Source organism: Budorcas taxicolor, unplaced genomic scaffold (assembly GCF_023091745.1).
Source record: "Budorcas taxicolor isolate Tak-1 unplaced genomic scaffold, Takin1.1 scaffold2343, whole genome shotgun sequence".
NCBI classification, from domain to species: domain Eukaryota; kingdom Metazoa; phylum Chordata; class Mammalia; order Artiodactyla; family Bovidae; genus Budorcas; species Budorcas taxicolor.
In genome coordinates, this window is record NW_026291830.1 from 14,346 (window position 1) to 28,847 (window position 14,502).

The 14,502-nt window shown below is 63.7% G+C and overlaps 1 protein-coding gene across 1 annotated transcript; it reads right to left on the reverse strand.

Annotated features, from left to right (window-relative positions):
* Positions 1 to 952: 952 nt before the first annotated feature.
* LOC128071162 (ladinin-1-like) lies at positions 953 to 14,367 on the reverse strand (the record flags this gene model as incomplete). The annotated part of the gene is given in 17 exon segments (XM_052664128.1): positions 953 to 985; positions 3,065 to 3,162; positions 5,662 to 5,793; positions 8,006 to 8,087; positions 8,542 to 8,847; positions 9,056 to 9,136; positions 9,369 to 9,455; positions 9,720 to 9,857; positions 9,942 to 10,014; positions 10,981 to 11,024; positions 11,319 to 11,429; positions 11,884 to 12,219; positions 12,221 to 12,313; positions 12,399 to 12,479; positions 13,063 to 13,200; positions 13,285 to 13,357; positions 14,324 to 14,367. Coding segments are annotated over 17 exon segments (1,950 nt in total), but the record flags the coding sequence as incomplete, so codon positions are not given.
* Positions 14,368 to 14,502: the final 135 nt, after the last annotated feature.

The window sequence follows — 14,502 nt, forward strand, 5'->3', positions numbered from 1 at the left end:
CACAGGACTCTGCCCACAGGAAGCCCGGGCTGGGGGGGTGGGGGCGGGGGGGGATTGCTCAACTGGGAGCAGGGAGTGGGGACAGGCGAGATGCTTACTGGGTGAACCCCCACCCCCGTACCTTCCTCAGCTGCTTCTGCTCTGGGAGGAGGCATGAGCACAAGAAAGGAGAGAAGAGAGAGTCAGTTTCCAGCAAGGCTGTTCTTGCGCTCTGTGAGAGTCGGGGTGTGCTTGCCTTCCTGCTCCCTGGGGTGTGAGGGGAGACGCTGTCAGGAACACAGCACGCATGTCTACACACGTGTGCACACACCCCACGGCCTTTTCCCGGAGACATTTACCCCCCTGCTGGGTCCTGGAGTCTGCCCGTCCCCCACCCACAGCCCAGCCCAGCCCAGCTCCATTCAGCTGCTTCCCCCGCAGGAAACCTGGCGGGTGTTGGTCCCTGGGCTCTGCACGCCCCTCTCCCCATCCACCCGGCCCAAGTCCATGGGCACAAGCCCTCCACCCAGCCCCCAGTTCTGCACCCTCGGTGCCCAGGAAGGGGTCTTCCGGGTCCAAGCTACGCCTGCGGTCCTGTCTGCCCCGGGCACTGCCTCCCCCAGAGGTGACTGACTGATGGTTTCCAGTGTGCTCCCCCTCCCTGGCCCCTGGGACAGGGCAGAGGGCAGGGCCAGCAGCCCCTAGGGCCATGATGCCAGGTCTGGGGCAGGTTTATGGGCACGGTGGCTCTGTGGCCTCTGGGTCCTCAGGGAAACTCTCTGGTCTTTTCTCAGGAGGCCCAACCCCCAGCCCCCGGCCAGTCCATCCTCCAGCCCTGGGGTCTTCACGGCCAGCCCCCTGCCAGGGGCAGCCCGAGGCAACGGGCTGGAAGCAAGGGTGCAGCTCTCCCCATGCCTTCGACGGGCGCAGCCCCTGCCCAGCGCCCCAGCACTCGCTCATACTCATCCACCCTCTATTCCACGTCCGACATGGCCTCCTCTTCCCTCTACAGAGAGAGAGAGAGAGACAGTCCAGGTGGGCAGAGGGCCAGCCGCTCGTCTCTGTGGGAAGCCCTGAGCCTGCCATTCCCCAGCCCTGGACCAGCTGCACCGGGCCCGCGCCCCTGTCGTGCAGAGACGCCCTTTCAGCAGGGCCAGGCTGCAGGCTCCTGAGTCTTCTGCAGCCAGGCCTCTTCCCAGGGAGCAGCTCAGCGACAGGGAGGAAGCCGCAGGGTCAGCCAACGCCTGGGGCTAAACTCAGGGCCCACGGTCACGGGGAGAGGCCGCTGCATGAGGTTCTGCCTGTGAAACACTCAGAGCCACCGTGGGGCAAACACGGAGGACGGAGCATGGCTTCAGGGCCTGTGGAGGCTGGAGGGAAACCCGAGGGACACGCGGCTCCAGAGCCGCCCAGGGCCGCTGTGTTGGTGGCTGCACAGACACACACAGGTAAACGGCCAGGGGCTCACCCTCACATAAGGTCACACACCCACAGCACACAGCAGACACACACCAACACACACAATATCAGACACACACCAGATACCAGACCCACAGAGGCTAAATGGAAGGGAGCTCACCCTCACACGTGTGCATACACACGCAGCACACAGCAGACACTGGTTACACCAGACCCCAGACACATGGGGAGTATGAGCTGAGCAGGGAATCAGGCGGATCACAGATGAGGGAATACCCACGTCCCAGCCTGTGTGGTGGTTCCCAGGGGACCCTGGGCAGGTGTGGGGTCTGTTCATCTCTCACAACTGCCGTCTCTACGAAAAGCCCAGCTCCATGGAGCTTCTCCAGGGTGTCTTCCATGCGGCTCTGGGAACAGAAGCTGGGGTCCAAGCCCCACTCCCAAGGCCTGAGGCAGCCCAGGGCCCCACATGGGGAAGTGTCTTGCTGTCCCAGTCGCTGTGAGCACACGGAGAGGCCAGAGGGGTGGCTGGGAGGTGGGCATGGCTCGGGACACGAGCTCCACGCCCTGTGTGTGTGACCGTGGGAAGGCTGTTGGCCCCTGTGCCTCAGGTTCCTCTTCTCCAAGGGGAGGAAAGCTAGGGTGAACGGAGGCTGTACCCAGTGCTGTGGCCACCAACCTGTGACTCAGGCTACAGTGACGGCACCCTGGACGGGGTGCTGATGCCCACTCACCTGTCCCCCAGACCCCGCCCTCATGGTTGAGACCCACCCAGGCACCTGTCTGCAGACATGCGGTGAGCCCCAGCTCTGGCAGGTGGCATGGTATTCGCCACAAGGCAGCCCCTTTGTGGCTCAGAGGTGCTTGAAGGAGCCCTGCCCGTAGCCCCCAGGGGAGACTGCCTCAGGCGGCAGCCTCAGGCTGGTGACTCTTCTGAGCCTGCTCCCAGTCATCCAGTCCTGCTGGGTCAGGGCAAACAGACCTACAGTGGGGCAGGCAGGGTGGGGCTGGCAATAGGGTGCTTTGGACTGAAGCTGGCTCCCCTGGGTGGGGGTACTCATCCCAAAGAGTCTCCAAATGGGGCGTGGGGAAAGAGCGGCAGGGGGACAGCCCCCAGCCCAGGGTGGGTGAGGACTGGCAGGTCAGCACTGCTCCCAAGGGAGCAGTCAGGCCAGGGGCCTGAGCGCTGGGAGAAGTCTGTCACCCTGGGGTGCAGGGAGGCCTCCAGGGAGGGGGTTGGCCAGCCTGAGGTGCGGCCCTCACACTCTCTCTGTGGCCCTGCGAGTCCCCCTACTCCTGTAAGCACAGCTCCTAAAAATAGAGCCGCTCAAGAGGCAGATCGGGGTGGGGGAGGGCTTCCAGCCCAGAAGAGGCATCTGAGATCGCGTCCAGGCACTGGTGGCAGGAAGGAGGGGGGCCAGGGGGACCTCCAGTTGGAAGAGGGGCCAGAAGGCCCACGCCAAGCTCCCATCTGTCCTTTCTAGCAAGTCGCCATCACAGCCAAAAGGCCAGGGTCACCTTTCTTGGGGAATAAAGCAGAAACACTGGCCATGCTGTCAAAGACCAAGGTTTAATACCCAGCTTTGCTGTGTGACCTTATCTGAGTCACTTAACCTCTCTGCGCCTCTGTTAACCTATCCATGAAACAGAAGAGCAGAGGCCTCACCCTCAGCCCTGTGCCCAGCAGGCAGCTGGACTCGTCCTGACAGCAGCTGTTGGCCCACCTGCAGAGCTGGACCAGGGCAATGAGATCCTCCCAGGTTCCTGCCCGAAGACCCAGGGTAAAGAGGAATTCGGGAGGTCAGGCCTCCCAGCTGCACCAGGACAAGAATGAGCCTCAAACACCCATCTCCAGGTGCCTCCCCCCCCCCCCCCCCCCGCAACCCCCAGCCGTGTTCCTTCAGGAGGGAGCGGTTCTCCCTGCAGAGCTCCAGCAGGTGCTCTCCCCAGTAGGATGGGGGGCAGGGACCCTGGGGTGGGGGCACTGGACTCAGGGTTAACACCCTGACCCAGAGAGCCGCTCTCCCCCTCCAGGAAACGGGTCTCTCCACGCTGCTCAGCCGTGGAGAGCCCTGTACGTGTTGTAGCCACGCATTCTGGGAAACAGACTCATTCAGAAGGACAATGCAGATAGTGGAGTGCAGTTTATTACACCGGCGGGCCCAAGGCAGAGTCTCCTCTTAGCCAAGGACCCTGACCAGCATTTGTGAAAATCTTTTATACCCCATGTGTACATGTCTGAACCCACCACTCCAAATTCCTTGAGACTTACATAAACCAAGGAAAATACAATCCCAATAGGCCCATGATTCAGGTGCTATGTGCTCGAACAGTCAAACAGTTAGCCAATAATCAATAACCCTGAGGTTACACTCTGATAGATACAGACAAATTTATGGCCTGTCTGGAGGAAGGGGTGATTAGTGTATGTTTTCTCTTAGGCGATGAGTAACCTAGATAGATCTTCAAGGTTCCCTGGTCTAGAGGGGGTCTTGTCCTTCTGTTGTTTTCATAGGCACTAAACACAGAGTTCAGAGTTCATTGGAAAGGTGGCTGAGCATGATCAGCATGAACAGGCCTAAGATGGAGTCCATGCCCTATGAATTCCTTCATCTGGGGTGTGGCCCAGCCCTGCATCTGCCTGGAAGGGCCTCCAGGGTCCCTGGTCCCCTGGCTGCTTCTGGTGGGCAGGCTTTCTCAGCAGTTCTGACAGCTTCTGAACCCCATGGAGGAGAATGTGGCCACGAGGACTGTTCTGACTGGTGTGGGCACCCACAGCCCGGCTCTGCTCCCCGGTGAGGGGGGAGGACCTGCCCAGGATGGGGCAGGGGCTCCTCGCCTAGAGGGAGGAGGTGTCAGGAGGGGGAGTCCCCGAGGGTCGGAACATCATTTCATTTAGAGGCCTGGCCTCTCCATCCTACAGAGGAGGAAAGAGACCCAGGGAGGGACAGCTATTCACCCAAGATCTTCCACCCACCCCAGGCCTTCAGTGGGACGTCTGTGATTCACACCGGAGTCTCCAGCCTCAGGCTGAGGGTCCGTTAAACTAGGTTCAGGGAGTTATCTCTGAGACTCCGCCCTCTAAAGCTCCCGAGGGAAGGGGGCCTCTCCCAGCTCTGACACCCAGTCAGAGTGGACACTGTGACTTCGGACAGAGGGCCCAGACTACAGGGCATGCCTCTGCTCTTAGAGCCTGCCCCAGTCTTAGCCAGAACAGGAGCTGCCAATGGGTCTTGTGGTGTGTGCTCTGCCCTGTGGGGTCTGGGAGAGGGCAGGGGCTGGACAGGCTTTAAACAGGCCCGCGGCCTGGTGGTGGGAGAAATGTGTGCGGGAGTCACGCTGAAGGTGGTGGGGGCAGGGGGAGAGGGGGTGTTGGCTGCTCTTTTGGCAGGTGCCAGGGACAGGGCTAAGGGAACATGTACCGCAGGCCATATAAGCACATGTGGTCTTCCAGCTGCTCAGATAAACTATTTAAAACCAGGACAGCCACGCAGGGGACAGGAGGGAGCAGGCACATAACACAAGCCAGCTGTCTGTCCTGAAAACCCCGATAAAGCAGATGCCAGCAGTCAGGAAGGCAGGTTGGGGCATAAGCTCAGCTGTGGTGATGTGTGGACAAGGGTGCTTCCAGGCTACTGGCTCCTCTAGCGGGTGAACACCCTTAGGGGGGAGGCAGGCTCTGGCGGCCTCAGTGAGCACACCTACAGAGGGGTCTGCTTGCCCCCCAAGCCACGTGGCAAGCCCTCCCCCACTGGGCAGGGAGTAGACCCACTGCAGGGTGTCAAATTCAAGGTCAAACTTCCAGCAAAGAGCAAGGGTTCTCTTCAAAGAGGCAGCTGGTTGAGTAGAGGGGCAGGGAAGATGGTTGAAATTCAAGACACGACAGCTTAAAATTACAATCTGCTAAACCCACTAGAATACAATGTCCACGTGGCCAGCACACGGGCCTTGCATTTGCTTGCACGCCTGTGTCTGCGGCCTCCAGCACAGCACCTGGGTCATGGACGGGCTTGGGACAGGACAAAGAAGAGGAAGCAAACCTGGGATAGGCCTGCTCTCTGAATTCTCAGGGCCCCTGTCCTGCCCAACTCCTCCTGGGCCCTGAGCCCCGGCCCTGCCAAGGGCCGCCTGTGGTGACGCACACTCCTCTCCGTGGGCAACGATAGCCTCTCCCCGCTTCCCCCCTCGCCTGACCCACGTCCCGCCCCCCCTCAACTTTGTTGCCTGGGGAGCCCCAGGCCCCATCCGACACGCGCTCCTCACCTGCTCTTCTGTTGACCTGGCCCCGTCTCAGCTGAGGCTGTCCTTCCACGGTCCCCGGGGGCCTCTGAGCCCAGTGGCCCTTCCCGTACCAGTAGATCCGGGGCAAGACCGGCTGAAGCCAGGAGCCAGCAGCTGGCACCGGGGGACAGTGAGCAGCCAGGCTGCCACCCGCTCTCCTGGTCTGGCTCCCGGGAGCCCAGCCAGGCTTTATGTCCTGCCCCGAAATCTGCAATTTAGGAACCGCTTTTCCTACACCTTCCCTTAACTCAAGCTACTTCAGTGGGTGCCTTGTAAGCTCAAAAGTCCTTCAAATGGGACAGAATTTGCTTCCGTGGATGCCTGGGAGAGGGCTCTGGCACCCGAGGCCCCACAGGAAAAGCCTGGCAGGTTCCAGGCATCCGTGGCCTGACTGTGTGTGGGATCCAGGGGCCATCCTAAGGCAGGATGGACTAACTCGGAGCACAGGCGGCCGTCACTGCAGCCGCCACAGCTGGCCTGCCCTGGACGCCCTGCCCTTGCCCACGAGGGGAAGTCACCTCTCCGAGCTAACAGCAGATGAGGGACAAGAACACAGAGACGGTGCCCACGGCCCTGGGGACCCACAGGAGGCCTGGCACAGGAGGCGGGCGTGGTCAGGCGGGTGCCCGGGCTGTGTGCTGTCCTCACACATCGCCCTGAGGTCGCCCTGGGCGTGCGTCCCTCCTCCCCCGCCCCGAAGGGTGAGTGCAGGGCCTTCATGTGTAGAGTGAGTGCAAGAGGGTGGGCAGTGTGGTGCTGCCCGCTGCACCCTTCCCAGGAAGCCCCAATGGGCACTGAGGGCTCCCCCAGGGGGCAACAGCACCAGCCACACAGAGCACGCAGAGCTGACGGCACCAGGCTGGCTCTGGCTGCTTGGTCTACACACAGCTCAGCGTCCCCTCTGGCCCAGGAGGGCAGGGGAGAGGAGATCTAGGTGTGGGGGCAAGTGTGCTGGGCTGTGGCCACAGAGGCTGCTGTCAGACAAATGCCTGCCCCCCTGGGGCCCCCACAGCTAGAACATCATCCCCACACTGTTTAGCCTCCGCTGAAAAGCAAAGCTTCTGGCAAGAATGATTTTTAAGGAATTATTGGTCACACCTGAGAGTGATTGAGTTTATCAGCTCTTTCCTGAGTGTGGGGAGGGGCACAGGATGGGTTAGCCAGGACAGCAGGTGGGGTGTGAAGGGGAGCAAGGCAGGGCCTGGGAGAGGTCAGCATGGCTCCTCCAGCCTGGCAGGCAGCACAAGGACGGTGGGGGCCAGCCTGGGAGAGGTGCACGGAGACACTGGTGCGACCTGACGGACCCGGAGGAGGAGGAAGAGCAGGAGTCCACGTGGACAGGGTGGCGAGGTTCTGTGCAGATGCGCAGTGCCCGCAGCTGGACAGGCTTGGGACACACCTGCCCCAGAAGGGTGGGGAGGAAGCTGGCCAGCATCCTCCCGGGTCCAGTGTGGAAAGTGGGCGGGAGAGGCAGCCAGCGCGGCTGCTGGCCTGAGACTGGCTCCTCACACCTGTGGGACCAAGGACGGTTAGGACAAGGGGGTTCATGGGGCGGGGCAGGGACACCCCCTTTTCCCCAGTCCCCCCACGCTGGGCAGGGCCCAGGCCTGCTGTGGAGGAGTGGGCACCTGCTGGCCCATAGTCTCCAGGGATAACCGCCCCAGCCCCTGGGCCCCGACTCACCTTGGCACCCAGCGGGGGCTCCGGCTTCTTCCTACACTGGGGACTCTTGCCAGCTTCCGACTCCTACTGCGTCTCCTGGTTCTGGGCATCAGGACAGAGACCGGGCTCAGGCTGCTGCAGAGTCCCCTGGCCCGTCCCTTCCTGGGGGAGGACTCCAGGCCCTCCTTCCGCCCTCTGACCCACAGGCTTCCCCACAGCCATCCCGCATGCAGAGCTTATCCACTATGCTTGGGGCTGTCCCGTCCCTGACGGGTCATTCCACTACGAGAGGCCTGCAGGGAGACGCGCAGTACCTGTGGGCCCTGCTGTGCTGACCCCTGGGCCCTGCTCATCCACAGGTTGAACTGTGACTTCTCCACCCCTGAGAGCTGCAAGTTCTCCTGAGGAGAGAGCTCCCACCTTGGGGCCGGGCTGGCATCTCCAGAGGGCCCCCCTCCCCACATCTACACGGCCAGGCCATGGGACCCTCCCCTGGAGCTGTGTGAACAGCTGGGCTGGGGGCTCAGCAACAGGCATGGCCGGGCCCTAGAGTCCGCCAGACAGACACAGGAAAGCATGGAACTGTCCTGCAGTGCCCAGGCTTCAGCTCTGCAGACCCCAGGCTCAGCGGTCTGCAGACGCCTGGCAGGACCGAGCCACTCACCTTGTGGCTGGAGGCTGGGCCCTCGGCTCTGGCCCACCAGCGAGGGGGACTTGGCCTCCGCCTCCATGCTGGGGCTGCTCACCTGGACGGAGCAGGGGGCAAGTCATGCGGGAGGACAGGCAGCCCGGAGCCCCCGCAGGCCCGGCTCACCCTAGCAGCAAGGGGCGGTGGCAGCAGGCTGGTCCTCTGCCCCCGCCTGCTGCCTCGGCTGTGGAGGTGCAGCCACAGGCTCAGGGCCAGGCCAGTGGACAGGGTTTCCAGGGATGGGGGAGCTTCTAGAAGCATCTGAGGCTTCCCTGGAGTCTGGGCCTGGGATGAGGGTGTGGTGTGGGTGCCAGGTGAGACCCCATCCCAGTCCCCTGTCCTGTGGGCAGCAGAGCAGGCAGGGAGGGGAGACAGAGCTGGGGCCGGCCTGGAGGGAGGACAGGAGAAAGGGAGGAAGCCAGAGACACCGGGAGGACAGCAGATGGGAGGACAGGAGACAGGGAGGCAGCCAGAGATGCCGGGAGGACAGGGAGGTGGGGGGCACCGTGCACCTGCAGAGTGACAGGCGGGAGGCCGCCAGCCCGGGGCAGAGGCCCCGCCAAAGACTCGGGCTCCTTCTCAGGCCCAGTGCCCCGCTGCCTCCTGGGGCTGGATGGGCACTCTGCTGAGGCTGACTGCTCCCAGTCCTGGGGCCACACTGGGGCCATGGCCCTGACTGGGGCCGGCTGCATCTCGGGGACTGGGGTCTTCTCGAAGACGGTGGCTTTCTCAGACACTGGTCTTTTCTCTGAGTCGCTGGCTTTGTCTGGAACTGCCCTCTTTCCTGAGACAGCTCTCTCCTCCAGCACAGAGATCTTCTGGAACATGAAACATTTACTGGGGCGGGGAGTCTCAGGGTCCAGGCTTGCTTTCGGCTCAAGTGTCTTCTGTGCAGCAGACGGCTTCTAGGAGCCCGCATGTGCCCTGCCCGCCAGCACCCCCTGCCAGGCCTGCCGTGGAGGAGTGGGTGCCTGCTGGCCCACGTTCTCCAGGGAGAGCTGCCCCAACCGCTGGGCCCCCACTCACCTCGGCACCCAGCGGGGCCTCTGGCTTCTTCCTCCACTGGGGCTTGCTGCCAGCTGCCAACTCCCTCTGTGTCTCCTGGTTCTGGGAATCAGGTCAGAGACCGGGCTCAGGCTGCTGCAGAGCCCCCTGGCCCGCCTCTTCTCAGGGGAGGACCCCAGGCCCGACTCCTTCCACCCTCTGACCCGCAGGCTTCCACATGGCCATCCCGCGTGCAGAGCATCTCCACTGCACTCAGGGCTGTCCCTCCCGTGATGGGTCATCCCACTATGAGAGGCCTGCAGGGAGACCGGGGCCAGAGGGGCACATCTGGTACCTGTGGGCCCTGCTGTGCTGACTCCTGGGCCCTGCTCATCCACAGGATGAGCTGTGACTTCTCCACCCCTGAGAGCTGCAAGTTCTCCTGAGGAGAGAGCTCCCACCTTGGGGCCGGGCTGGCATCTCCAGAGGGGCCCCCTCACCACATCTACACGGCCAGGCCATAGGACCCTCCCCCGGAGCTGTGTGCACCGCTGGGCTGGGGGGCTCAGCAACAGGCATGGCCGGGCCCTCGAGTCCGCCAGACAGACGCAGGAAAGCATGGAGCTGTCCCACAGTGCCCAGGCTCCAGTTCTGCAGACCCCAGGCTCAGCGGTCTGCAGAGCCCTGGTGCGCCAGGGCCACTCACCTTGCGGCTAGAGGCTGGGTCCTCTTGGCTCTGGCCCACCTGCTCCTTCTCGAAAAGGTGGCGCTTGCTGGTGACATCCACGGGAACCACTGGGAACTCAGTGTGGAATGGGTTTGCATACCTGAGAGACTCTGATCTCTGGGAGCAGAGAGCACAGGCCGTTGACGCTGGAGCCTGAGGCCCCTGGCATGCCCAGCACACCCCAGGGCCCGGCCCTCTCACCTGTATGGCCGAGAGGTATTGCTCCACCTTCAGGCCTAATTTGACCGAGCTGGCCGGGAGCCTCACGCTGCTGCTGCAGGGCAGGAAGACAGGGCGAGACAAAGCAGGTGAGGCCTTCCCGCCCACGGGACACCGGGCCTGCCCCTGTGCCCCACCTCACTCTGGCAAAGAGAATGCGGCCTCTGTACACAGACGGTGGGGGCTCCCTGTCCTCCCGAGACACGGTCCATTTGGCAGGACCCCCAGGCCAGAAACAGCTGCTGTCCCTGTGCTGTGGAGTCAGTCCCGCCTCAGACGCTGCTCCCCTCTCTCCACCTTCCACCCTCCCGAACCCCAGGCTCCCCTTTCCAGATCAACCCCATCCTGCCCTCAGGCACAGGCAGCATGAAAGGCCCATGACCTGGGTCTGATGCCCTCCTGAACCTGGTGCCCCAACCCTGCTCCCCGTGCTGCCACGCAGGCTAGCTGGCCTCCATGCGGACTCTGTTCCAAGCCCCTCCGCTTGCCGACCCTCCGTCCAGAGCTGCCTGCAGCGCTCTCCCCACCTCACATCCCCTGATGCCCTCCGCCCCCTGCCATCGCCCTGCTGTCTCATAGAGTTCTCCCCACCTCATGCTCCCTGACGCTCACCATCTTCTGCCCTCACCCCACTCTCGCAGGCTGAGCTCCCCTGACTGCAAGGGGCTCCAGCCCTCGGTTCCTGTCCTGAACCCCTGGGACCTCTGAGCCCTGTGGTTCCTGCACGTCTCACTCTGAAGCAAAGGCAGCAACTCCCTCATCCACTGTGTGCCCCACGTCCCCAAGCCTCGCCCAGGACTGCTGGTCTCAGAGACAGTCTTGGGGCAGATGGTGCAGCCTGCGTGCATGAATCCCCAGTGCTTGACTCAAACGACCCCAGCACACCCACTCGCCGCCACCCCGCCCCCGGCAACCCATGGCCCAGGACGTCCCCTCCCACCCGCATTCTCCAGGCAGCTGGACCCTCCCCTTGCTGCACCTCATGCCTCAGCCCCACATCAGATGAACCCCAGGCCCTGACCTGCGGGTTAAGGCCGCCTCTGAGCTATCTCTCCGGGGGCTCATCTGGAAAGAGAAGAAAGGTGCCAGTGAGCGGGGTCCGTGGCAGCCACAGCCTCCACAAGGGAGGACTTGCCTCTCAGAACACAGCCCACCCTGGGTTCTCGCCCGCACTCTCCTCTACACAGACGCCAGCCACACCCCCATGAAAGGCCTGCCTTGGGCCTGGGGCATGGCCCCTCCCATCAAGCCAGGTCAACAGCCCCTCCTTGATGCCCCCAGATCGTCTCAGGGTGCCTCCTGCCTGCCTCCCCACTGCCCCGAGCCCTGCAGGGAGGGGCCCACAGCAGCCAGGCTCACCCTGAAGGAGATGGCGTGGGGGCTGGAGCGCTGCAGGCTGCTGCTGAAGGTGGGCAAGGCCACTGTGGGCGAGGGGGACTTGGCCTCCGCCTCCGTGCTGGGGCTGCTCACCTGGACGGAGCAGGGAGCAAGTCATGCGGGAGGACAGGCAGCCCGGAGCCCCCGCAGGCCCGGCTCACCCTAGCAGCAAGGGGCGGTGGCAGCAGGCTGGTCCTCTGCCCCCGCCTGCTGCCTCGGCTGTGGAGGTGCAGCCACAGGCTCAGGGCCAGGCCAGTGGACAGGGTTTCCAGGGATGGGGGAGCTTCTAGAAGCATCTGAGGCTTCCCTGGAGTCTGGGCCTGGGATGAGGGTGTGGTGTGGGTGCCAGGTGAGACCCCATCCCAGTCCCCTGTCCTGTGGGCAGCAGAGCAGGCAGGGAGGGGAGACAGAGCTGGGGCCGGCCTGGAGGGAGGACAGGAGAAAGGGAGGAAGCCAGAGACACCGGGAGGACAGCAGATGGGAGGACAGGAGACAGGGAGGCAGCCAGAGATGCCGGGAGGACAGGGAGGTGGGGGGCACCGTGCACCTGCAGAGTGACAGGCGGGAGGCCGCCAGCCCGGGGCAGAGGCCCCGCCAAAGACTCGGGCTCCTTCTCAGGCCCAGTGCCCCGCTGCCTCCTGGGGCTGGATGGGCACTCTGCTGAGGCTGACTGCTCCCAGTCCTGGGGCCACACTGGGGCCATGGCCCTGACTGGGGCCGGCTGCATCTCGGGGACTGGGGTCTTCTCGAAGACGGTGGCTTTCTCAGACACTGGTCTTTTCTCTGAGTCGCTGGCTTTGTCTGGAACTGCCCTCTTTCCTGAGACAGCTCTCTCCTCCAGCACAGAGATCTTCTGGAACATGAAACATTTACTGGGGCGGGGGAGTCTCAGGGTCCAGGCTTGCTTTCGGCTCAAGTGTCTTCTGTGCAGCAGACGGCTTCTAGGAGCCCGCATGTGCCCTGCCCGCCAGCACCCCCTGCCAGGCCTGCCGTGGAGGAGTGGGTGCCTGCTGGCCCACGTTCTCCAGGGAGAGCTGCCCCAACCGCTGGGCCCCCACTCACCTCGGCACCCAGCGGGGCCTCTGGCTTCTTCCTCCACTGGGGCTTGCTGCCAGCTGCCAACTCCCTCTGTGTCTCCTGGTTCTGGGAATCAGGTCAGAGACCGGGCTCAGGCTGCTGCAGAGCCCCCTGGCCCGCCTCTTCTCAGGGGAGGACCCCAGGCCCGACTCCTTCCACCCTCTGACCCGCAGGCTTCCACATGGCCATCCCGCGTGCAGAGCATCTCCACTGCACTCAGGGCTGTCCCTCCCGTGATGGGTCATCCCACTATGAGAGGCCTGCAGGGAGACCGGGGCCAGAGGGGCACATCTGGTACCTGTGGGCCCTGCTGTGCTGACTCCTGGGCCCTGCTCATCCACAGGATGAGCTGTGACTTCTCCACCCCTGAGAGCTGCAAGTTCTCCTGAGGAGAGAGCTCCCACCTTGGGGCCGGGCTGGCATCTCCAGAGGGGCCCCCTCACCACATCTACACGGCCAGGCCATAGGACCCTCCCCCGGAGCTGTGTGCACCGCTGGGCTGGGGGGCTCAGCAACAGGCATGGCCGGGCCCTCGAGTCCGCCAGACAGACGCAGGAAAGCATGGAGCTGTCCCACAGTGCCCAGGCTCCAGTTCTGCAGACCCCAGGCTCAGCGGTCTGCAGAGCCCTGGTGCGCCAGGGCCACTCACCTTGCGGCTAGAGGCTGGGTCCTCTTGGCTCTGGCCCACCTGCTCCTTCTCGAAAAGGTGGCGCTTGCTGGTGACATCCACGGGAACCACTGGGAACTCAGTGTGGAATGGGTTTGCATACCTGAGAGACTCTGATCTCTGGGAGCAGAGAGCACAGGCCGTTGACGCTGGAGCCTGAGGCCCCTGGCATGCCCAGCACACCCCAGGGCCCGGCCCTCTCACCTGTATGGCCGAGAGGTATTGCTCCACCTTCAGGCCTAATTTGACCGAGCTGGCCGGGAGCCTCACGCTGCTGCTGCAGGGCAGGAAGACAGGGCGAGACAAAGCAGGTGAGGCCTTCCCGCCCACGGGACACCGGGCCTGCCCCTGTGCCCCACCTCACTCTGGCAAAGAGAACGCGGCCTCTGTACACAGACGGTGGGGGCTCCCTGTCCTCCCGAGACACGGTCCATTTGGCAGGACCCCCAGGCCAGAAACAGCTGCTGTCCCTGTGCTGTGGAGTCAGTCCCGCCTCAGACGCTGCTCCCCTCTCTCCACCTTCCACCCTCCCGAACCCCAGGCTCCCCTTTCCAGATCAACCCCATCCTGCCCTCAGGCACAGGCAGCATGAAAGGCCCATGACCTGGGTCTGATGCCCTCCTGAACCTGGTGCCCCAACCCTGCTCCCCGTGCTGCCACGCAGGCTAGCTGGCCTCCATGCGGACTCTGTTCCAAGCCCCTCCGCTTGCCGACCCTCCGTCCAGAGCTGCCTGCAGCGCTCTCCCCACCTCACATCCCCTGATGCCCTCCGCCCCCTGCCATCGCCCTGCTGTCTCATAGAGTTCTCCCCACCTCATGCTCCCTGACGCTCACCATCTTCTGCCCTCACCCCACTCTCGCAGGCTGAGCTCCCCTGACTGCAAGGGGCTCCAGCCCTCGGTTCCCGTCCTGAACCCCTGGGACCTCTGAGCCCTGTGGTTCCTGCACGTCTCACTCTGAAGCAAAGGCAGCAACTCCCTCATCCACTGTGTGCCCCACGTCCCCAAGCCTCGCCCAGGACTGCTGGTCTCAGAGACAGTCTTGGGGCAGATGGTGCAGCCTGCGTGCATGAATCCCCAGTGCTTGACTCAAACGACCCCAGCACACCCACTCGCCGCCACCCCGCCCCCGGCAACCCATGGCCCAGGACGTCCCCTCCCACCCGCATTCTCCAGGCAGCTGGACCCTCCCCTTGCTGCACCTCATGCCTCAGCCCCACATCAGATGAACCCCAGGCCCTGACCTGCGGGTTAAGGCCGCCTCTGAGCTATCTCTCCGGGGGCTCATCTGGAAAGAGAAGAAAGGTGCCAGTGAGCGGGGTCCGTGGCAGCCACAGCCTCCACAAGGGAGGACTTGCCTCTCAGAACACAGCCCACCCTGGGTTCTCGCCCGCACTCTCCTCTACACAGACGCCAGCCACAC